The sequence below is a fragment of the Lytechinus variegatus genome, chromosome 5 (assembly GCF_018143015.1).
Source record: "Lytechinus variegatus isolate NC3 chromosome 5, Lvar_3.0, whole genome shotgun sequence".
Taxonomy (NCBI): domain Eukaryota; kingdom Metazoa; phylum Echinodermata; class Echinoidea; order Temnopleuroida; family Toxopneustidae; genus Lytechinus; species Lytechinus variegatus.
Genome location: NC_054744.1, coordinates 7006376 through 7030630, shown reverse-complemented (window position 1 = coordinate 7030630; position 24255 = coordinate 7006376). Strand labels below are relative to the sequence as shown.

The window sequence follows — 24255 nt, the reverse complement described above, 5'->3', positions numbered from 1 at the left end:
ACAACTTTCTTTCCCACAAATAGTTACTTTTGATGAAAAAAAATGTCAAGCATCTCTCCTAAAGAGATTATGTAGATTCCCTTGGTTAGAGTTTCATCCCCAAATTACATGTATATTCAGTGAAGGATAACTGTAGTATCCCTGGTTCACTTCAGAATTCTTTTACTCCCTTATTACATCAAAGACACCATTAATCATCAATTTAGTCTTTTACAAGGGCTGACAATTCAACAAGTGTTATTGTTGGAAAAAGGATAAGTGTGAAACAATGCATCTGTTTGTAGCTAGCAATATATACAAAATACATGTATGACTGATACAATCTTATGAGGTGTTTGAAGCCCGGTGCACAATACGCTGTGATCCGATTTTCAAAGACATAGTACATGTCATAGCATTTGATATGAACATTCCAACCTAGACAATCTTAATGATAAAAATTTTCAATTAGTGGTCCGACTCCCAAAACAAAAATTAGTCTATTTCAAGCCTCCATGTAGGAATAAAAGCAATTTGATTCCAAATCGTAATGACATCATCATCAGCTGTGACTTGAAGCCAATTCGGAATTCCTTTTGACTGGAAGGCTTGAAAGCAGAGTAGAATTCTGATTTCAGTATTCCAAGCATTTTGCTGAACTTCAAATAAAATAGCTACTTCCTTGAATTATTTGATGCAAATTAAAAAAAATTGTTTTTAAGTCGGATCATGTAGCGTGCGCTGGGCTTTAAGATAAAGACATTAGCTTAAACATTCTTTTAGCACTTTCTGAATGTCGAAGAGGGGGCGGGGTAAATAAACAGGTTTATGTGAAGGGCATCATGTCCAAAAAATGATTAGTTGAGGACATACATGTGAGCAAGCATTTGTTCTGCCTAAAACACCATTTTTCTTATTTCCTGAAGATGGGTAGATAAAGATCATTTTACATCAGGACCCTCCTCATCATCTTATAAAACAAAACAATACAATTTCAGATAAAGTTTTCTATATTTAGTGTCTTCAGGGTTTTATGCATACCTTTTCTATATGTAATACTTGTCCATTAAAACTCAACCTCCACTGATCTCATTTGAGTTTCTTCTGTTTAAAATGCATTCATTGTAGGGGTTGGTATCTCTAAAATCTAACAAGATATCATACCCTCGAGTCTAATACACCTTTAGGTTATAAATATCATACATGCATGTACCATAAGCTCCAATTAATGAAGTGTGTAGTGTACTGAACAATAATATTTGAACCTTAAAATTGCCTAATATAGTACCCTTAAGATGTTGATTATCTCCATTCAATAGTTTTACCAAATTATTATTTGAATAATAACTTGAGATAACACAAAAATTTGCATCATTCTAAAACACCCAAGACATTTCCGAATCTTTCATCTAACTGATTCCACTTTTCTGCTTAATATATTTCCCGTTATTATCTTTTGAGCTAATTTTAAGAAACAAAGTGAATAGAAGAGCCATTTGGGTTTATAATCAATAAATAAACATATCAGTAGCCAAAGTTTAACAAACTCATGACATCATTATGGCATCATATAACATGAATCATGACATGAGATCAAATAATGATGTCACCAGTTTTTGCATGTACTTTGGACAGCTCTTGGACTTGAGGGATAAAGTGCTTACTTATTCGCAGAAGTGGACAATTTGTCTCATCATTTATTAACACTGAAAAAATGTTGCTGAATTAAGTCTTGTTATACATAAACAATGCTCCAGACACTTGAGAGTCACCCATGATATAAAAATAATTATTTACATAATTCACAGAATTAGCAGTCGAGGCCCTCAATATCATCATGTGCTCTTGGAAACTACCTGAAGCAAAAAAATAACTGTACCTTAACTCTCTTTTCTTTTCTAAAATTGAAAAAATGTAATCTAAATTCAGAACAATATCAATCAATATTAGCTTTGCCTTCTTGACACATGTTACTTGCAAATCAAACACATTTACATTCCATAGCAATAAATCAGCTCTATGATCTCCATTCAAATATCTGATCATAATAAAAGTGCAATGGGCAAATTCAAAACTAATTTTTTGTTGGCAAATTTCTACACATTCCCGTTTGGAATATAACAGATCCCTGTGGTTTTGAATCCTACATGTATCTTACACAAGGAGTTGTCAAACTTTTTGAACAATCGGTAAAAAAACATGCAAGGGAGGCATGTGCAAACAGAAGCAAAAGAGAGTGGAAATATACTAATATATTTCAAAACCAAACCAATGAACAAATAACAATGACCTCTTCATGATGATAGGATAAAGAATTAGGTCTTGTGTAAGGAATCATTTCTAGGCATTTTGAGCATCTACATAAAGTGAAGATACCAACAGCAACACTAAACTTAAAAAATTGCACTTAAAATTAAACTAAAATATTAAACTCATCATGATTTACGCCAAAGGTTGTATGTCTAAGGGCCATTGCACACCTTATAATTGGTCTGTGACCCGATTTTGGAAGAAAACGAAGTAAAATTTCATGCTAATATTGAGACATTAAGTATCTTACTGCGTAATGTTCTAAATCGTTGTATGAATACCTATGTTCAAATCTGCGACTATGCTATTATCCTTATTAGAATAAAAGAAAAATTAATACCTAGTCATAATGACTTCATAGCAATCATACAATTGACTATGACTTGAAACTAATTTGGTCTGTAATCCAAATTGAAAGCTTGCAATCATCCAAAATTGTTAAATTAGCATTCTTTCCCTTAATTTGAACCTCAAATAAAGAGATACTTATTATTCAAATTTTCAGAAAATGAGCAAGATGCAATTTGTTCCAAAATCGGATCATGAACCAGTCGTACGCTGTGCAGTGGCCGTAAGAGGTATTGCAAGAAATTTGCAACCAATTTTAAGAGCCTATCACAAGTTATGCAATTGATTGAAAAATTGTGATTTATTGGGCCTGTAACTTGCAAGATGAAAACAGAAAGCTGGTAAGGGAGATTCCATGCTAGAAAAATAAGCCATTTTTCAAAACATTTTTTCAACCTGCTGTCCAAACAAACAAAGAACTTCAATTTGCTTTGTGGTAATATCAAAGTAGTACTAGGTAGACATGCAAAATACTGACAACCAACAAAAATATGTTGTCCATAGGTGAATTAGAGCTTAAAATGTTGCGTGTCGTACGAGACACTTCTGTGTCCCGTACGACACACAACATTTTCACCTATAATTTAACCATAATCATTTAATGTTTTTGTGTTGGCTATTAGTTTTTCACATGACTACCCACTCTAGCTTTATCATTGACAAAACAGAATATTTCATTGCCAAAGCATTCGGCTAGGAAACTATAAATTGTTGTCAAAATGTCCCGTACGACACGTATGGAATCGCCCATTACCAGTTTTGAGGGATCTGTCAATTGAAATTGTTGATACATGTATTTGCCATTGATAGCAAATATTTCCTTGCAGCACCTTTTATAACAGACATGTGCAGATGACTGAAGTGTTTCAAAAGTAAATTATTTTCAAAAAAGAAAATTTGATCAAACATACATGTTTGTCCATGTACAGAGGCTAAACATATAAGTGTACACTGTTGTTGTACATGATTGATATAAAAAAGGAACATGTGCAGATATAAAACAATAAACATTAATAATAGAATGACTGTCTTGGACGAAACTGCGGGGACCTACCCCTGAAACTTGGTCTGAACTGCCCATGAGGTCTTGGACCATATCCCCTTGGTCTCATCTCAGGGCGATACTGACGATCAAAGTGTCTAGGTTCAGGCTCATACCGATGTCTCTGTTCTGAAGGACCACGATGGTATTTATCCTGAAAGGCAGGACGATCACTTCCCAGTGTCTGGATGGTCATTACCTGGTCGCCAGCAGGCTGTCTATGGTCATAGTCTTCTTGTTGCCGTTTACCATGTCCATAGTCCCTCTGGATAACGGGCCTCTCAGAGTAATTCTGATCATGACTTGGGCTTCTGTTGTACCTGTTGGGTCCTGGCACTCTATGTTCTGGTGATCTTGGTCCTCCTCGAGGGAAAGGAGGTCTTTGAGAATATCTTGGGCTTATGTTTCCTGGCTGGCCTGCAGCACCCACCACAGATATTTTAGAGTCCGATGACTCAAAGTCATCGCTTTGAGGAAATAATTGGGGAATGGGTGGCTTGGAACCTAGAACCCGAATAGGTGAATCTGTGGAATAGTCCTGTGAAAGTGAACGAGGCTGTGCACCCAATACGGGTATTTGTGAATCTTTACGGTAATCCACATCTACAGGAGATGATTCAGGTTGAGAAGTAGGTTTGGATCGTTTAAGAATAGATCTAAGAGGCTTTGCTTCAGTAATTTCAGGATATGGTGATGAGGCCTCTGGGGTAGGGTTCACCCGCTTTAGCGGGTTAAGCATTGTGGGCGAAACTAAACTAGGTATGGAACTAATTGTCATTGAATCCAAACTCTTGGAAGGTTCAGGGCTCTGAGGAGTATCCTGCTGCTCATCAGGTGCAGTACCAGTAGGCGCAGATTCCGTATTCGACATTCTCTTTGCACTGACTGGTGGCGGGCCAGGTGGAGGTCCTGGAGCTCTAATGCCTGATCCTGACAATTGTCTAGCAGTTGGTGGAGGTGGTCCAGGTGGAGGTCCTGGAATGGGTCCCCGTATCCTGAGTGACTGTCCGAGTACGGGTACAGGTCTTGGCTCATCGTAGTCTTGATTCCGCGTATTACCCACCACAGATATTCTTTGAACATCCGAAGTGCGATCATGTATGATTGATCTTATTGGCTGGGCAGGAGGACTTGGAGAAGGATCTGAAAGCTGACGAACAACTGTAATAGGTTGTCCTGAAGAGATTTGTCTTTGGACACTAGTATGATTGGTAGCTTGTGATTGTGGTTGTGGTTGTAGATTTGGCCTATGATCAGTCTTTTCAGCAATTCCTTGAGGTTGTACTGCCGGAACATTGACCACAGGTTTCAGTATTGTTGGAGCTTGCCCAGCAAGTGCTGTTGGTGTCCGTGTCAGTGCCTGTGCTGGACGTGGAGGAGGTGGTGGTGGTGGATCTTCAGTCACAGGGGGTGGTGGAGGTAGCAGCATTGCAGCAAGCGGAACTGCAGGACCTGATGGCACAGCTGGCAAGGGTTGTGCTGCTGATGAAGGTGGTGGTGGAGGTGGTGGTGGTGGAGGTGATACAGACAAGGGTATTACTGGTTTACCAAGAACCTCAGGCTTTTTAGGTGTAGCATGTTGAGGTATCCATGAACCTACAGGAGTATTCCTTGGCTTTATCAAGAATTGTGGTGCAGGAGGTGGCTTAGCATAGTCACCAGAACCATGCCTGGTTTCTTCCTCAGGAGTTGTTTCAGGAAATCTTTCATCTTTGTCCTTTGATAAGGGAAAATCAAAATCCTCTTCTATAGGCATGTCCTCTTCCTCCTTCTCCTCCTCCACCTCTTTCTCTTCTTCTTCTTCGTTTCCTTTGTCAGCTAACTGTAACATCAGTTGACCAATACCAAAAGATTTATTGGCTTTGTCAAGTTTAGATTTTTCTTCCGGAGTCAGGTATTCTTGATCATCTTCCTCTTCTTCTTCTACCTCTTCCTGTCTGTCTGCTTTCTCAGACTCCCTACTTTTGCTGAAAGCATTTGTAGAAGTTACACGTTTTCCACTTGTCTTTTCATCGTCTAACAGTTTGGGAGGGAGTTTACGGACAGGAGGAGGAGGAGGTGGCGGTGGAGATTCTCTTTGCTGAAGCTCTACAACATTCCGCTGTGCTCCTGAGAGACTGCTCAGGGTACTCAAGAAGTCTGTGGGTTTATCTGAGTTTGCAGGCACGTTGCGACTACTTATCAACTTTGTCAGGAACTGCATTGGATTGGCTGGAACAACAGGTGCTACGTTCTGCTGAGGGACAGTATTTCTGTACTCTGATGATATTTGGGGAGGATAGTATGAGTTAACTGCTGCTGGGTCAGATGACAAGGGCCCTTCCCCTTGTGAGAGCTGTTCATCCCTGAGGGGTGTTCCTGAACGTGTGACATCAGAGTCCCTGGCCTGTTGGGTTGGATAATCAAAGTCTCTAGATGGCAAAGGCTTTTGCGCACTGTTGTAATCATACTGTGACTGTGAAGGATCATAGGCATTACCCTCTTCGGAACTGCTTGTATATGTGTTTGAATATGACTGCCCATAGGACGGTTGGGCGCTTCTTTCATGAGGAGGAGGGTTGTATGAAGGGGTGTAGGTAGTTGAAGGTGTTGGCTCATAGGTTGATGCCACTGGGGGTGTGTATGATGGAGCTGATGCAGGTGCTGGGGTCGCAACTGGAGGAGTGTATGCAGAAGGCGCTGGTGGGTTGTACGAGACGTTTACAGGATTGTATGCTGATTCTGTTGATGAATTGTAACCTGTGGCATCATTAGTGTTGTATCCTACAGAGCTCACTGTTGATGTTGGTACAGACTGGTTATAAGGATCTGGTGTGTAGACAGATGATATCGTAGAGACAGGAGCTGGATAGGATGGTGTAACTGATGGTGTGGTCACCGCGTAAGCTGTAGTTACTGTGGATGCAACTGGGGTATATGCAGGTGATACTGATGAGGCAATAGGGGTGTATGCAGGTTGACCAGGAACTGCAGCTGTTGGTGTGTACGCAAGGGTTGCTGCAGGGGCTGTTGGGGTATATGCAGGATTCACTGCCGGCCCTGTTGGTGTATATGCAGGACTAGGTGCAGGATCTGGAGCTGCATATACCGGAGCTACTGTAGCAGGAACAGGTGGTACATAACCTTGGGTTCCGGAAGAAACAGTTGAGGAATATCCTGCAACTGGTGCAGCAACGGTAGGTGTATAAGACTGTGCAACAGATGGAGCAGTTGGGGTATAAACTGGTGGTGCTGTTGCATCTGTAGAGTATGCCTGCACAGTAGATGAAGCAACAGGCACATACGCACTTGTCACTGCTGCAACAGGAGAATAGGCAACAGATGATGCAGGATTGTACGGGGTTGTCACAACAGGAGTATAAGGCGCGGCAGTAGAACTGTACGTGGTTGTTACCGCCGTTGGATTATACACTGCAGAGGTTGCAGGACTGTACGTCGTAGCTGCAGCAGTAGGATCATACACTGCTGAACTTGCAGGAGTATAAGCTGCACTCGCCTGTGGTGTGAAACCAGTGGTCATGCTTGGAGTGTACACCGGTGCGGCTCCTGCAGTCGTTACCAATGCACCATCTTGCCTCGAAGAAGGGAAATCAAAGGGACTTGCGTAGGAAGAATTGCCGGGTACGTTCGGAGAGATGGAATGGATCTTCTCCCCCTGAGATGTTGTGGAATTAGGAAAGACAGGACTGCTCGCAATGACGGAGATTTTCTGTCCAGATCCATCGCTTACAGCCTTCTTCTTGGACCTTGAAGATGCACCTGTTTATTAAAGAAAATACAGAAAGAACATTTATAATCTGTGTGAATATTCATTTCAACAGAATTTAATGAAATTACTCTATTTAGGAGATATCAAGGATGATTACAAAATAATATAGAAACCATGTAATTTATCTTTCATTTTTTTAACAGGTTGAATATGTGCAATTAGCTTTACTGCCAACAAGCAAAATCACCAAGCATTCATCACAAATATCAGACAGCACCTATTTCAGGTAAGCTTTCAGGTAATTACTATTCCACAGGAAACTGCAAGTACAAGAATTCAGTCGATTGACACTCAGTCAATTATTGTCAACATTCATGAATTTCTGCAGATAACCCACCAAATTAAGCACCTGCGTGCTGTTATGTGCACATAGAGCCTGTGCACACTAAATGCTGTCTAGAATTTGACATTTTACACGTAAGATTTGCTAATATTATTGATAGTATCGATGATAAAACTCTTTTATAGCAGGTTGCCCTAATTGTTCAAGATTGAAAGATTTCAAATAGAAAAACAATTGAATAATGAAATCTATCCACTCAGTTTCTGTTCTTCTTTCCTACATTTCTACCAATACAAACACTCCTTATTTTTTGGCCCAACCACACGATGACCTGTAAAACCGCCTCAACATTTATCAACAAGACCAGGCAACCTTCAAAGATCAAATAAAAGTTTTGCTGTACTTACTTTTACGTTGTCTCTTCTCAGTCTTCTTGGATCTTGATGACTTGCCAGGAACAGCAGCTGGTAAAGAAAAAAAAAAATCAAAATCAGTAATGCTGTCCAAACTATTAACTACCGGAACTGGGCCTGTTGCATAAAAGTTACTATTATTGTAACTTCCATGCTAACGCTGATCAACAGCTAATCAGAATCAAGGATTCCATGCAAGTTGCCATTGGATGGGAAAGATACCATCATGGTAACTTTTATGCAATGGGGCCCAGATCTGTAACACCCATTGTCTGCAAATATTTTAATCGGAAGCCAAGGTTCGCACCATAAGGAGGAAACTTCAATGTCATCACAGAAAAATACTGATGGAACTGAATTTAGTGGTCATTCCTGTGACCTTGATATAGAAATTAAAGGGATCCTCAAAGCTGCAATTTGAAACAACAACCATTCATTCAAAGAGTATTTTTAGCATTGTTCTTTCAATTCTGTTGTCACAAATCACAAATTTTAAAACCAAATGTTGGGTGGCTTTTGTAAGCCTCTCAAGAAGAAGTAGTAGTAGAAGTAGTAGTAGTAGAAGTACTAGTAGTAGTAGTGATAGTAGCAGTAGTAGTAGTAACAGTAGAAGTAGTAGTAGTAGTAGTAGTAGTAGTAGTAGTAGTAGTAGTAGGAGTAGTAGTAGTAGTAGTAGTAGCAGGAAGAAGTAAGTAGTCCTGGGACTTAAGGGTATTTTTGTCTTCGGGTACCTGCGGTAATTTCGGGTGGGTACCCGAAAATCATGGCGCATGAAATATGACTGGTGGAAAACCCCCATAAGTGAGGTCATCGAGCCACTGCCGCAAGCCAATTTATGAATGAAAATATTGTAAGCATGCACAGCGCATGCCTCCCAGTGCCCCACACAGTATTCCATCAAAACAAGTCTGCAATACTCTGCAACCTGTCACTAGACCAAAAGCCTTGGTCTCTGTTATGTTGGTTGTTAAGGTGAACTCCGTTGGCTTCACTCACCAAATACAGAGACCGAAGTAGTAGCGCGATCTGTACATGGGACTCAATGGCTATATGTTTATGTACTAAGTTCGGATAAAACAGGATGGTGAAATTGACAGCCGAGGTAAGTCACTGTATTTGTTCGTTTTAATTTGATTTTCCCAGTTTTTGGCGATTAATGCCGATAGGGAATATTACTTTGCATTTTGGTCGCTTTAATTTTCAAAAGTTTGATTCATTAAAGACAAAAACTGAAGAGCCCCGACGGGGGGATTTTGCATTGTAAGTCCCCTAATGGTGGCTGCATGATAGCAAGCCGTCTGTGTACGAGGAGAAATTAAAAAAAAAAAAAACTCCTCGAAACAGACAGCTGCCAGCTGTCTAACCTGCCACCTACTATCACTACTACTATCACTACTACTACCATTACAACACCTTTCTGAGTTTCAATAATGAAATGGAAATGAATGAAATATACCAATCAATCCTTACCAATAATTCTTCCCCCGTCATCTGTGTCTGAGAGTTCCATATCTTCCAAATCCCTGTTCACACCATCTTGCTCCTGGGGAGGGGTAGCACCTGACCACACAACCGAAAGAAAATAATTATCTTTTATTCATTATAAATAAAATATGCAAATCTACTCATGAAAAACATTATTTGCATATTCAACACCCAATTTCACTTCAAATTTTCTTCTATTTTTCCAGATATCATCTTTGTAATCTAATTTAACTATTTGCCCGCCACGGACGACTCGCAGCATATACAGCGGACTGCCGACGACTCAAGTCACAGTTCACACACAATGCATACAGCACCCCAAAATTAATGTGGCGCTGGGGGGATAGTGTATGTGGCGGGCAAAGAGTTATAGGTTTCCACAAACAAAAAGTGCAAAATGCAATTTTTTCTCATGTATTTATTTGTTTTTAGAATTTCTTATGCATTCCTTTGCTTTTTTCATTGTTTGTTTTTCATTGGAAATTATTACAGACCATTTAACAACTAAATTTAACCCTAATTTAATTAAGCAGACCAATTAGAACGAAAAAAAAATCACCCCTTTATGAATTTCATCTCCCATGGACTTTGAACATAAACTATAAAAAAGAGCCATTTTTGGCATGACATTGTCTCGAAAAAGTCATGAAACGTTGCGATGCTATACCCGTATGTCCCAAATTTGGTCTCAAAAGTTGTGCGAGACTTCAAAGAAATAATTCATAACATTTTGCGGCACTATCTTTTTGTATTTCGTTTTGCCTGAACCCTTTTAGGGAAGAGTCAAGGCAAACTGTGTTTTTTACCATATTTTTTAGAGGCCCTTATAAAGAAGAGATATAAAAATTGTGTGTTATTATTTCGTGATTTTTCTCAAAATGGACGTCAACTCTTTCTTTTGCAGAAAAATTCCTAACCGAATATTAGTCCACTGTCCATTATTCAATTTTCATTAAACATTGAGGCAGTACTTGTTTCATTTTGGAACTAACTTAACTTATGCCACACAAAAAAAGTCTATACAAGGATATCTTTTTTCACTATGGTGTGTTCTGTGTATAGTGACCAAGCACAGGTGCAGGGTTTCAGGCTATGTAAAGGAGTTTGTTAGCCTTCTACACTATGAGTGGTAGAGCATATATCCAGCTACTTAAGGTTTTCTGTGCTTAGCCTTAATGGCATCTGTCTGTGTCCAACAAGCCTCACAGATATAAAGATCTTTGTAGGCATTCCTTGACTAACCTTGTGCATCACATCATGGGAAAAAAACAACTTAATGCACTTAAACCCAGTTTCTGACGAACATTAGCCCCCCCCCTCCCACCTCCTGCACCAACAAGTTTATCGAATTCTGAAGGTTTCTCCAACTCTTCTTCAGGACACCTGACAAGCGCCCTCTGTGTTTACCTGGGGAAGGAGCATCTGATGAAGGGGATGGTAAAGGGCTGAGGTCAATCTCAGGTAGAACCTTCTTGTAGTCATCCAATCTCTTCTTCAAGCTGGTCACTCGGGTACCAAAATTCTTGTAAGCCTGGTGAGACAATGGAGTTCAATGACAATCCAGTTCAATCCAAATGAACATACACACAGGGTTCGTTTCATAAAGGTTTACAACCATGGTAACTTTGTCATTGTAACTTCCATGGAATCCTGGATTTTGTTTGGCTTTGGGCCATGTTACCATGGTAGCTGCCATGGCAAAGTTACCCTAGTTGTAACTCTAAATAAAATGAGCCTGGCCCATTTCATAAGACTTGTTATATTTACAAATTCACCATAACAGTTCAAAGCTACTGAAATCCATAAAAATGCTTGGATGATTTTAGTAAATTTGTTACAAAAATTTGGCACTTGTTATTATATTAAGTCTTTATGAAACGGGGCCTTGGTAGGCATTTCATCAAGCTGTTAGTATAGTTTGGCACAAATGGAACATGTTCTTAGCTGCTAAGTCATCTAAATGGGGATACATCATTCAGCACAAGAAAGGGTCACCAGTCAAGTGGATTAGTCTTCAGACTTTGAAACAAAGGATTATTGGTTCAAATCCCTGCCATGCATGATTTCCCTCAGGAAGAAATTAATCTAAATTGTGCTGCAGTTGACCCAAGCTGCAATTTTCATGGAAAATTTGAGAAGTGATTTTGGAAATAATCATGTGTGTCAACATTTCATTGCATCAATCAGAAAGTGAGGATTTGACATTTAAAGAAAAAAAAAACGGATTTTGACACCTCCTGATTGCTCCCAACAAATAGAAAATATTAAATGCAGTTGTAAGAATACTGTTTTTTTCATATGTAAGATTAGTTCAAGTACATGCACCGTCGAGTAAATTTTCTTCGCCATGTAAACCTTCAGAAGTTACATAAATTTGAGTCATATTTCAGGAAATATTGCACCATTTCATTTTGCAGACCTCTGAAAAGGTAAGAATTATGTACTGCCCACATTACTAGACCGAGATGCAGCTAAAATCAATTACCATCACAAAGGCATATATCCCTTTCTATATGATCTGCTGGTATGGAGTCATGCTGGAATCGTTTGTCTACCCATTTGCAAGGAAGAATTAGCAAAGTACACACCTGACATAAAGGGTATAGGTTTGCTTTTACTCCATTTCTATTGAAACGTCCTTGATTAAACGTTGGAGAGTTTGCACATTTCCTACGGACCCAATCTCTACAACGCATCGATTCCTTTGAAAATGCAATCAAAATCACAATGGAGAGCTGACAGGCTTTTGTCGAAAGTTGGTGGACCAGGGTGTTTCATAAAGCTGTTCGTAATATACGAATGACTTTACGCACGATTGGTGAACCTTTCTTGTGCTATGTGATATCCCTGTGTAATTGAGTTATGACCTAAAAACATGTTCCAGTCGCGCGTAAAGTTGTGCGTAACTTTACGAAAAGCTTTATGAAACACCACCCTGGGACAGCAGTGTAGTGTCGAGACTCTGGACAACGACATATCTGCAATGGTTCATCCGGCGCAAATCTTCGGATGATCTGCTGTCCCGGTCCACCCACTTTCGACAAGAGCCTCTCAGCTCTCCACTGTGATTTGACTTGCATTTTCAAAGGAATTGATGCGTTGTAGAGAGCAGCTCCGCAGTAAAAACGAACACTCTATCGAACACTGGGCAGTGATACTTACATTGGCAACAATCTTCGCTTCTCCCATCTGAGCATCATAGTAGATCTCACTCTTCTCCAGGAGATCCACCAGCTGCTTCCGCAGATTGACCTCCTTCTCCAAAGCAACCACAAACTCCTCCAGACGGTCCGCCGCATCCTCAAACTGCTGGGAGAACAGCTTCCCTCCAGCTCGATCTAGGCAATAAGTAGAATAAAGGATGATGCTTAAGAAATGGTTGCAAATGATTACATATGACCAAAAAATACTTAGTGAAAGATACGCATGCTCCACAGCCTCTCTCAAAACAGTCAAAAGCTAAAAAAAAAAAGCTCACAAAGCAGTTCACAACAAGGTGGTTCACGAACCATGAGTCTCACCTGATTTCATGATCATGAACACGCAATATGGCCTTTTGACTTCAAGATGACCTTTGATGTATAGGCTTTACAGGAATATATGTGACAATACCTAATGACCATTTGTTTGAAGTTTAAACAAACATTTATACAAAATTAAGGAAATGAGGACAGGTTTAATAATTTAACCTTTTGACCCTTAGATGACCTACAACCTCACCATCTTCATCACCACAAATGTAGTATTACCCAAGGATCATTTGTACCAAGTACCAACATGATTGATGCAAAAATAAAGAAATGAGAGCAAGATAAACAACAAGTGGAATGCCTCTGGCCGTCTCACCTGCATCACGCGATTCAACATAGCAGCAGTGCTGACTTTGAAAACTACTATAACTCGCACAAGATGTTCAGTGATACTTGGTTACTCTTATTTCCACGTTTTATGAACTAGACCAATACACTTACAGAGATAGGATGGTAATTCAACAAATACCCCCAATGTGGCCAAAGTTCATTGACCTCACATGGCCTTTGACGTTGATCATGTGACCTAAAACTTGCACAGGTATTCAGTGATACTTGATTACTCTTCTGTCCAAATTTCAAAAGTCAGATCAATAAACTTGCAAAGTTATGATGGTAATTCAACAGATACCCCATTATGGCCAAAGTTCATTGACCTTTGACCTTGGTCATGTGACCTAAAATGCACACAGGATGTTCAGTGATACTTGATTACTCTTATGTCTAAGTTTTGTGAACTAGACCAACATACTTTCAAAGTTATGATGGTAATTCAACAAATAACCCCGAATCGGCCGAAGTTCATTGACCCTAAATGACCTTTGATCTTGGTCATGTGACGTGAAACTCATGCAGGATGTTTAGTGATACTTGATTAACCTTATGTCCAAGTTTAATGAACTAGGTCCATATATTTTTTAAGTTATGATGACATTTCAAAAACTTAACCTCAGGTAAAGATTTTGATGTTGATTCCCCCAACATGGTCTAAGTTCATTGACCCTAAATGAGCTTTGACCTTAGTCATGTGACATGAAACTCTACTAGGATGTTCAGTAATACTTGATTAACCTTATGGCCAAGTTTCATGAACTAGGTCTATATACTTTCTAAGTTATGATGTCATTTCAAAAACTTAACCTTAGGTTAAGATTTGATGTTGACGCCGCCGCTGCCGTCGTCGGAAAAGCGGCGCCTATAGTCTCACTCTGCTTTGCAGGTGAGACAAAAACTCTAACATTTTGTAATAGACCAATGTTCAGGAAAAGTGATTACTAGGTCTTTGCCAAACTGAAGGCGAGACAAAAAAGTTAGGCATAACCGCTGACCAGACTGTTCATAAGTTACAAATGACTCCATGCATGATAAGTGACCCTTTTGTGTGCTAATTGATATATCCCTATGTAGGTAGAACCTTTCCTTTGTCGAAAAACGGTTTGCTGTAGCAGCTGCCAAGACTTGGAATGCCATCCCTCTTCCCAGAAGAAGTGCTTCCAGTATTCTTGGCTTCAAATCATTCCTTAAGACATACCTTTTTCCTCAATGATTAATTTCCCTTTTTACCTTGAATGTCTAATTGTGGTTATTACTGCAAAAGTTAAATTAGGATTCATACATTGTATGCACAATGGTACTTTTTGTTTTTAGCGCCTCTAAATTCTTTTATTATTAATAGGTGACTTAGCACCTGAGATCATTGTCCAGGCTTGTGCACAATATTGTAACTTCACACACAGCTTTATGGAAACACTCAACTACTCTTGAGTACTAAATCAGATTCCAATCAGCTATTTGAAACTCAACCTTTGTAGATTGAAATTCTTGTCATCAAATGTCTGAATGCAAACTATCAATCCTGTGAGCATGGTTATAGTTGGTGTTTTAGATTCAGAATGAGAGAATAACCCAGACTAATCCTCTGAAACTTGAATGTCTCATATTTGGTTTATGTCTTTCAGGCTGATGTATTTGACTGTTAATTAATGTAGACAGGAACCAAGTTTAAAGGTAAAAGAAAGTAGTTGCAGCAAACAATTTTTTCATGAGAAAGTCTTTAAAATCAAGGTTTATTGCCACCATATTAGATCTAGATCTGGTACATTGAAATAAAATTATGTTTGTGAAATCATGAAATCTTACCTGAAAACCGATAATTCTGATGGTCACTAACACTAAAAGGCATATGTGAGACAGTGTATCAATATTCTATGGAAAAATACATTTTATGGAATTCCTTACCTTACGATTAAGGTAGCCGTGCTAAAGCCAGGGTAATAATAGCAGGGCCCGCTGGGAGAACAGTTTTCGGAACTGAAGTGGCTACCTTGGGTAAATATGCCGCTATTATTATTACTTATATTGCTAATTTCTCAGCAATTCCACATTTTTTCCGAGAGCCATTTACCCCATATTTCCAATCACACATACAAACACTTGGGTGGTCATTTTATTGGATTCTGATCGAACTCGTTTTGAGATCGTTACCACGACTGGCATTTATATCTATCAAAGGGACTCACCTTTCAGTTGCGATATTGTGTCCACACTGGTAACATCAAGGTTTAGATTAGAGAGCTGCTTGAACTTCAGTTCCACCTCATCTTGAAATTCAGTCAGTTCGTCTATTACATCTGGTACTTCTTCAGGCTGTTTACATAGGAAATCAGCAAAATTAATCATCACAAAGCAAAGTTAATTTTCAGTCAAGGCTTATAATCAGCTCTGGTGGGTGTTTCATAAAGCTGTTCGTAAGATACGAATGACTTTACGCACGACTGGTGATCCTTTCTTGTGCTATCTGATATCCCTATGTAATTGAGTTATGACCCAAGAACAGGTTCAGTCATGCGTAAAGTCTTTCGTAACTTTACGAACAGCTTTATGAAACACCTACCAGGGTCCACAACAAGCTACATGTATCACATTAGAGGTGAAAATGCCATTAAACTTAACCTATGCACCTTATGTATGGTCATCGTATATCCTTTTCACATCAGCAGCCTTTTGACCGGCCAAATATTTTGGGCTGGTCCAAGATGCAGTCAGGTCTGATCAGGGCATGAACCACCTCTGTCACGGTAAATTGTCAATTCGTCTATTGCCAACTCGTCCACTCATCACATGGTCTATTTTCATTTTATAGTCTAGTGCCATTCCGTCCATCAACATTTCATCAACAACCATTTAGTCCAATAACCATTTGGTCCAATCACCACTTCGTCTAATCACCAGTTCGTCTATGACCATTGTCTCATAACCATTTGGTCTAATATCCATTTAATTTTCTTTCATTTTGCTCAATTAACACTTATTCCAATTAGACCAAATGGTATAAATGGCTATTGGACCAATTGGTTATTAGACGTGGTGAGTGGACGAAATGGCAATTAGACCATGAGGATAGTGGACAAACTGATGGTAGACAAAATGATAGTAAATGATTTTGTAATTGGATGAATTGGCATTTATAGACCAATTGAAAATAAACCCTCTGTCACTGGGGCAAGCAAAACTTGTGGAAAAGGGCTCAAATCCTAATCATGCAGACTGCAACAGGTGTTTTGGCTGGCAAAATCTTTAAAAGAATGAGAAGCTTTCATCTGGTCCAAATATGATTCAAATGTGTCAGGTAGGCTTGGGCAACCAAAATGATCATTCGGATGACCAAAATATTGAGCTCGATGGAAAGAAAAAGAGAAATGTAAGTACATGTACAACCAGAAAGTTTGCCTACCTGAAATTCAGCAAGGAATTTGGCATCAACCTTTGGCTTCGGTGGCTTCTTGGCCTCAGCTGAAAGATGAAATAATACAGAGATTTACTAGATCAGACCAGAGGGAGAAAACTAATTTGGCATAACTACATTTTTAGACTTGCTGACATTGAATTTGCACTTGCAACAACTTTAACATTATTTCACATCAACAAACTTAATTATGTCATATGACATTATCACATTATTCTCTATATCTATGCTTAGCAAGCTGGCATACTGCCACATTGTCTATTATATTTTTTTCATTGTCATGCTATTAATTCTGATCTCTGTTTTCACTATTCAATACTCCCTGTTATAAATATTCATAGCGTTCAATAGATTGGGTGGTCCTTTTCAGGATCAGATAACAAATAACAGTTATTGAATTTTAAAGATTTGCATTATTCCATTGAAACAGTTTGAGGCATGTCTTCATGAATATTTATTAGGTAGCCTGATAATGTCATATCCCCACTTGTTCTTTTGTATTTTATTATATGAAATCAGGTTTATTAAAAATTTGTCTACCAAGAACTAAAACGATTGGATTGACAACTGATTAAGTTATGCCTAGATTAAGTGCATTAGTTATTTATTGCCGCATCTTATATCATCATAATGGATACACACAATTTACAAATGTATGAACAAATGAAACAAGTATAATTTCATGTAATAACATATAAAAAGGGAAGTGGGGATGTAGCACCATCAGCCCACCTAATGAATATTCATGACGATGTGCATATAACTGTTTTCATAAAATATTGATAAACTTTAAATTTCAATTTAATTTCAACTTCATTATTTGTTATCCGATTTTGATGAAATTTTCTGCATATTGCTCTGTGAACTTTACTCTATTTATTCAGATATAAATATTTTCAGCCTGGATCATCCCATTAGTAATAATATTATGCAACATTATAGTGCTTAATACAAATGTTTTTAAGCACTGCATACTATTACCCTGGCTTTAGCACGGCTACCCTGATTGGGCGCTTGAGTAGTCAGGGAATTCCTTCCTACCCGTTACCCATTTACTACACCTGGGTGGAGACTGGCAAATGTAGATTAATGCCTCAATGTCTAAGGACGCGTGTGCAATGGTGGGATTTGAACCCTGGACATTGTGGTTCAAAGTCCTGAGGCTTATCCACTGTGAAATGAAATATTGATTGCAAATTCCCAAAATTACCATCTTGTCCAGACAAACAATTGGTGTATATTTTGTAAACAATGTGACCAAACAGAAAGTTAGAATAACTTGCAAAAAATGTCCATGGTCATATAATAGCTTATTATTATAATTCAAATTGTAAAGGTCTAAAATTATAATCTCTACCCATATTAAATAAATGAATAATGAGACTAGCATTATTGATAATCTAACAATTATACTTGTTTTCAGGCTTCTTTTCTTAAAGAAATGACTCAAGAAATTTCTACCATCGTAAGGTTAAGTTGTATAATTAAAGGTATAATATAAAGAATCTGAGCTTAAAAACTGCCAGAAAAATAATAAACTCACTGAAGATATTAATAACTTCAACCTATGCCGTTACCATGGCGACACACTTGGTTTACAAGTAAATCTTACCCTAGATGAATGTTTGTGCCAAATTTCAGGAGGAACATTTGGTTAAAAAAGTGGGAAAGTAGTTTTCAGGGTTTTGGGGCAACAAAATGCTGTTACCATAGCAACACAAATTGAATCACATTCAGAAAAGGTATTGCTTTTTTTTTTAAACCAATGTCGGTGCCAACTTTCAGGAACAGTGGCCAAAAACTTGGGTAGTATTTTGATCCACAGGGAGTTTTCCTGGGGATTTTGTCATAATATATGGTTGCCATGGCAACACAATTTCTAACAAAAGCGAAGAATGTATCTTAAACTCCTGAATTCAAGACTATGTGTGTTCTAAATTTCATGAGAATTGGTTAAAAATCTGATGAAGTAATTCAAACAAGGTTTTCACTTCAGCTAATTTTTGCCAAATATGTTGTTACAATGACAACACGATTTCCCACAAACGCCAAAAATATATCATGCACATCTTTACCTCAACATCAATGTGTGAGCCAAATTTCATGAGATCTGGTTGAAATGAAAACTGTTTGATCAACAAGATTTTTACCAAAATTTTCACCATATCAGCCATTAGATTGTGACTCGCATGATATTTACATAAAATTTCAACTTCTCATTAAAGGTTAATTTCTTGAAAAATCATACAATGGGCTTGTCCAAGAAAAGGTCACCCTAGGAGGCAAAATTTAACATCTTTAGTTTAAGAAGTTATCTTTGGTGGGGTAAGAAAGCCTAAATGTTGAATTTTTAAATTTCATTAAGAAAAAATTGATTCATATGCATATTTATGCTAATTTAGGGCACATAGTCATAGGTGGGACATGGACCCCCAAACATCTTATTACTTTGGGGGAAAAAAAGTGGTGTCATCTAATTAAATATTAGCATCATTGGCCACTTATACACTCACCTAACACACAACACTACCATTGTACATTGCTAGATATCAATACATCAGCTTCAATGTGTGACAGAAAACATCAAAATTACAGGTAATCATGTTATGTATAAAATTGAAATTATTACATGAAGTTCATGAAACTGAAACTTTATTTTGTGGACCATACTACTCGATGGCACAAAACAGAATATCTGCCATGATAAGGTGAATAGCGCAAGCTTACATTGACGTTGTGATAAACATGCAGGTCTTATTCGGCTACGCTGAGCTGTCGATTGGCATCTGTCTGAACTTTGCCGCTTTGAATAAATGACAAGTTGACAACAAAGTCCCACCTTTCATAAAGTCAATTTAAGTTTCATGAAGGTAGGTGCGTTTGTTACTGTAATCAAACTTTGATGGACATTAAGATACTGGTAGTCATAGTCACTTCCCATTTTTACCCGTGACTCATACCCCGGGGGGGGGGGGCACTTCCATTCACGAGTGGATACCATGCATGACCATGAGATCTCAAAAAGCACCCTAAATACATATTTTCAATATTCTGAAAATGCATCCCTTAACAAGTATTGGCATGTGAAACCCTACCCTAAACAAGTATCGGAAACAAAACGATCCTATTGGCAAGTATTCCCTGAATTGAACTCCTAAACAACTACAGCGATATTCAATGCCATGTCAGGGACGTTGGTCGTCGGTTTTACCTTTACCTACATCATTGGGTTTAGTACAGCCCAACTCGTGCAAAACGTACTCTAAACACGTAATATTGACTTTTAAATTACATACATTATAAAACATTTTAGTCTTGATTTTTATACCTTCGCAAAAGTGACCCTAAACACGTAGCTTTCCTAGTGAAATAGATACCCTTTTTTTATTATTTTAGTGTTTTTGACACCCATATTGCGTTACGTATGTAGCGTGCCTTATCTCGAAAAAGACATCCTTTTTTACGTGTTTTTTGGGTCGCGCATGGGATCCACTCGTCAATGTAAATGGCCCCCCGGGCTCATACCCCTCTAAAGACGTTGCCCCACAGGGTTACACAGTTGTAAACTGGTAGTGGTCTTGCTTTATTTTCAGGCTGAGTTTGGCTAGGCTCATGGCTACATGTACATGTACCTATGTGGATTAACCACACCCTGACTTTTGGCGCTTGCCCGCTGAGGAAAAGAAGCGATTTATAGTCCGATACTTACAATGAAAGTTTACATGTGAGACTACATATTGTACATGCAGTCCCATATTAGTAGCATTTAACAATGTTTTTTTATAGAAGTAATCAATCAGGCTTAAAGAATCAACATCTGCAAAAAATTCCCAATCATTATTCTTTTTCTCCAAAATATTGTGACTCGTGTGACAGCACTTTAAGGTGTTTTTTAATAATGAAGGGGTACAGGTGGTAATTTTCTTTGCAGGTTTGATTTAGGACCTTATGCTCCTTACTTTTTATCAACTACTACCGTACCTAATACTTTAAGTAAATTCAAATGCGGATGTATTTTTGTGACTCGCATGACACATTTTGAGGGTATTTCTAACTTGAAATATTGTTGAGCTTGGTTAAAAATCGCAAAAAACAAAGTGATAATTTAAAATGAATATAAGATTAGACAGAGTACAAAATATGATGTATCAGACAAAGGAACGCATTTTATTAGTTTCATTAAAAAAGTTACAAAAAGACATACTTTTTAATGTAAATTTGACGTCTTTATGATCGCGTAACTCGGTTATTTGTGACCTTTTGGACATGCACCTAGCCAAAAATAAATATTCTTCATTGATTGGTTTAACTTCAAATTTGAAGCAAACATGTACATGTAGGGTGTCTAGTTACATGGAATGGCTGATATGTTGTTATCATGGCATATCATTACACAAAAAATATGTCTTGCACATCTTTACCTCAAGACAAATGTGTGTGCCGAATTTCATGAGAATTAGTTAGAAACTTGGAGGAAGTAGTCCGAAATGCATGATTTTTACCTCATTTTTGCCAAAAATATCCTGTTACCATGGCAATTTTTTTTCCAAAACATGGAAAAAGTATGTCTTTCATATCTTTACCCCAAGATGTGTGTTCCAAATTTCATGAAAATTGGTTAAAAATTGAGGAAGTAGTTTGATGCGCAAGATTTGCAACAGACCGACCGACCATAAACTGATTCCTATACAGTGCGTATCAAAAAAAAACGGGACAGATTTGAAAAGTCTATAAAATTTTAGTTTCAAATTATTATTTCTATATTTTGGTGTTAATAGGTGCTCTAAGGTCTGGTCTTTCAAATGCTATTAAAAAAAATTAGTTTCGTTCATGCTTGAGCGAACACGGGACGTTTTTGTTGGGGGTTCAAAAAGAGGCTTGCGCCAGAATTGCAGAATATGAGTAATATGATGATCGGACTTCTTGCTTATTAGCAGACTTCCTCTTAACCTTTTCATTATCTTTGCCATAATTTTCAAATCATGCGGTCAAAATTCATTTTCAGATCTATTTATTTGCTTGAATTATTCTGTTATTCCTTTTTAATATGCTCTCTGTTAGCTTTGAATATTCCTTCTTCAAGCTAAAATTATTTTTTTTCAACCGAATTATGGGAGAGCATGGATTTTTTTATTCAAATCCTTTCATTATGTGCTACAAAGATTATGGTGCCTTTTGAACAAAGCCACACAGATGGGTGGGCGCTCGGGTTGCTCCCCCCCAATTAAAACAATCATGACCAAAAAAAAGTGGACAGGAAATAAAAGGACAGATAGAAAGTAAAATATGATATTATTTTCTGAATATTATGTCAAAATCTATCACAAAATTTGATATTGTAATTAAAAAAGTGGGAATATTTGCGTGCTCACTTCGCTCGCTCACAACTTTTTAATACATTTTACCCGATCTGCCATATCTAGCTCCTTCAAAATTGACTCAATACACCATTGTCATTGAAAGACATGAATCCCTTCCTGTGTTTCCTGTCAAGCAATTAATGACCCATTGAAAAATAGATTCATGTCTTTTAAAGGTACATAACATTATTTGTTTCACATAATAAAACGATTTTAATAATCACAAGTTTTCCCAATTAATCATTCAAATCTTCTTACTTGGGTTTTCAAAAAAAATCTTTTCTCAGTTACTTATGAAGGAAAATTAAAAGGTAAGAGAAGATTAAATGAAAAAACGAAATAATTCAATTAAATAAGTAACTTTGTAAATGAAATTTGAGAGCATAATTCGAAAATTGTGGCACAGATAATGAAAAGGTCAAGAAGAAGTCTCCTGATTAGCATGAAGTCTGATCATTGTATTACACATATTCTGCAATTTTGGCGCAAGCCTCTTTTTGACCCCCCAACAAAAATGTCCCGTGTTCGCTCAAGCATGAATAAAATTTATTTTTTGTAATTGCATTTCAAAGATAAGACCTTAGAGCATCTATTAACACCAAAATATAGACATCATTATTTGAAATAAAAATTTTATAGACTTTTCAAATCTGTCCCGTTTTTTTTTATACGCACTGTACAGTACCCCCTTCAAACTTTGTTTAATAATGGTTTCATTATTTTTTTCATCTCAAATCATTTAGTAAAAGGAATGTACACTTTGATACCTTGAAAAATCAATTCTATATTGCAATGTTTGTGAGATTGTGATTATGTCCTTGTACAGAATTGATGTTAGAAGTCAAACATTCTAAATTTTTTGAAATCTGTCTTGTAGTCCTAGAAATAGGTAAATATTTCTCATTTTACTGTTAGATTACCACCAAATCAAAATACAATAATGATAATCAAGATAATGGATCTAAAGAGATTTAATATTTGAATTTTTGTCTTTGTTTTCTCCTCATTTTTAACCAATATGGCCCCCATTTATTAACAAGGTGGTTCAAGAGTCTTGCCTGATTTCGCGATCAATAAAATATGCAATATGATCTTTTGAACCAAAGATGACCTTTGGCCTTATCATCCTCAAGAGCACAAATATGATAATACCCAAAGATCATTTGTACCAAGTATAAACACAACTGATGCAGATATAAAGAAATGAGAGCAAGTTGAACAAAACCTTGAAAAAGGGAGGGACAAGACTTCACATCATTTGATTTTTGGACCCCTACATGTACATGACCTTTGAACCCAGCAAACCCAGAAAAAAAAAACAGCAAAATAGTTTGCAAAAATTATACAAATGTAAAACAGTAACTGTGGCCAAATGAGGAAACATATCTTGCATTATGGGTTAAGAACTTGGCCAAGTTTGAGCAGTTAAGGACTTGAGATGGTGCTATACAAAGCTGCTGGCTTGTCAAAATTTGCTCTTAAGTCTAAAATATCGAGAATACCGAACTCATGATGAGGACTGAGTCAAAATTAATGTTGTAAGTTAGAGTAATAACGGGATCAGAGTTCGGTTTGGAAGTTTGCTCCTAAAATTGAAGTCGGTTCGGATATCGGATCGGCAGATATTCAAAAACAAAAAAATAGAAAAATTTGTGGGTGGCCGGCATGTGGACAAATGCTGCAAGCTACACTGATGACAGAATTTGTTTTGATCTCCGACAAAAGCAGAGGAAGAAGGTTTTGATCTCCCACATAATCAGAGGAACGGAAAGAAGATATTGATGATGCAGCACGTGACACTACCTCTGATAAACAATAAGTCCTCTTCTCTACAACATCGTGGTGATGGCGGAGGCAATCGTAAACTCTTAGAGGTTGATTACTTCCGGAAATAGACGCACTACAATCTCAAGTTATTTCCCATATTCACCTTCTCTGCAACATCGTGGTGATGGCGGAGGCAACTGTAAGACGCACGACCAACCAAAATA

At 37.7% G+C, this 24255-nt stretch overlaps 1 protein-coding gene across 1 annotated transcript in view; it reads right to left on the bottom strand.

Moving 5' to 3' along the window:
- Nucleotides 1-223: 223 nt before the first annotated feature.
- The window catches only part of LOC121415169 (protein piccolo-like), a 63103-nt gene continuing 39071 nt past the window's right edge, over nucleotides 224-24255 (bottom strand). Inside the window, exons 5-11 of the mRNA XM_041608314.1 lie at nucleotides 16893-16951; nucleotides 15679-15805; nucleotides 12792-12967; nucleotides 11037-11160; nucleotides 9615-9704; nucleotides 8139-8195; nucleotides 224-7438 (exon numbers count right to left, since the gene is read on the bottom strand). Coding sequence (XP_041464248.1) covers nucleotides 3648-7438; nucleotides 8139-8195; nucleotides 9615-9704; nucleotides 11037-11160; nucleotides 12792-12967; nucleotides 15679-15805; nucleotides 16893-16951 — 4424 coding nt within the window. The 3' untranslated portion in view covers nucleotides 224-3647. The remainder of the gene's footprint in view (nucleotides 7439-8138; nucleotides 8196-9614; nucleotides 9705-11036; nucleotides 11161-12791; nucleotides 12968-15678; nucleotides 15806-16892; nucleotides 16952-24255) is intronic.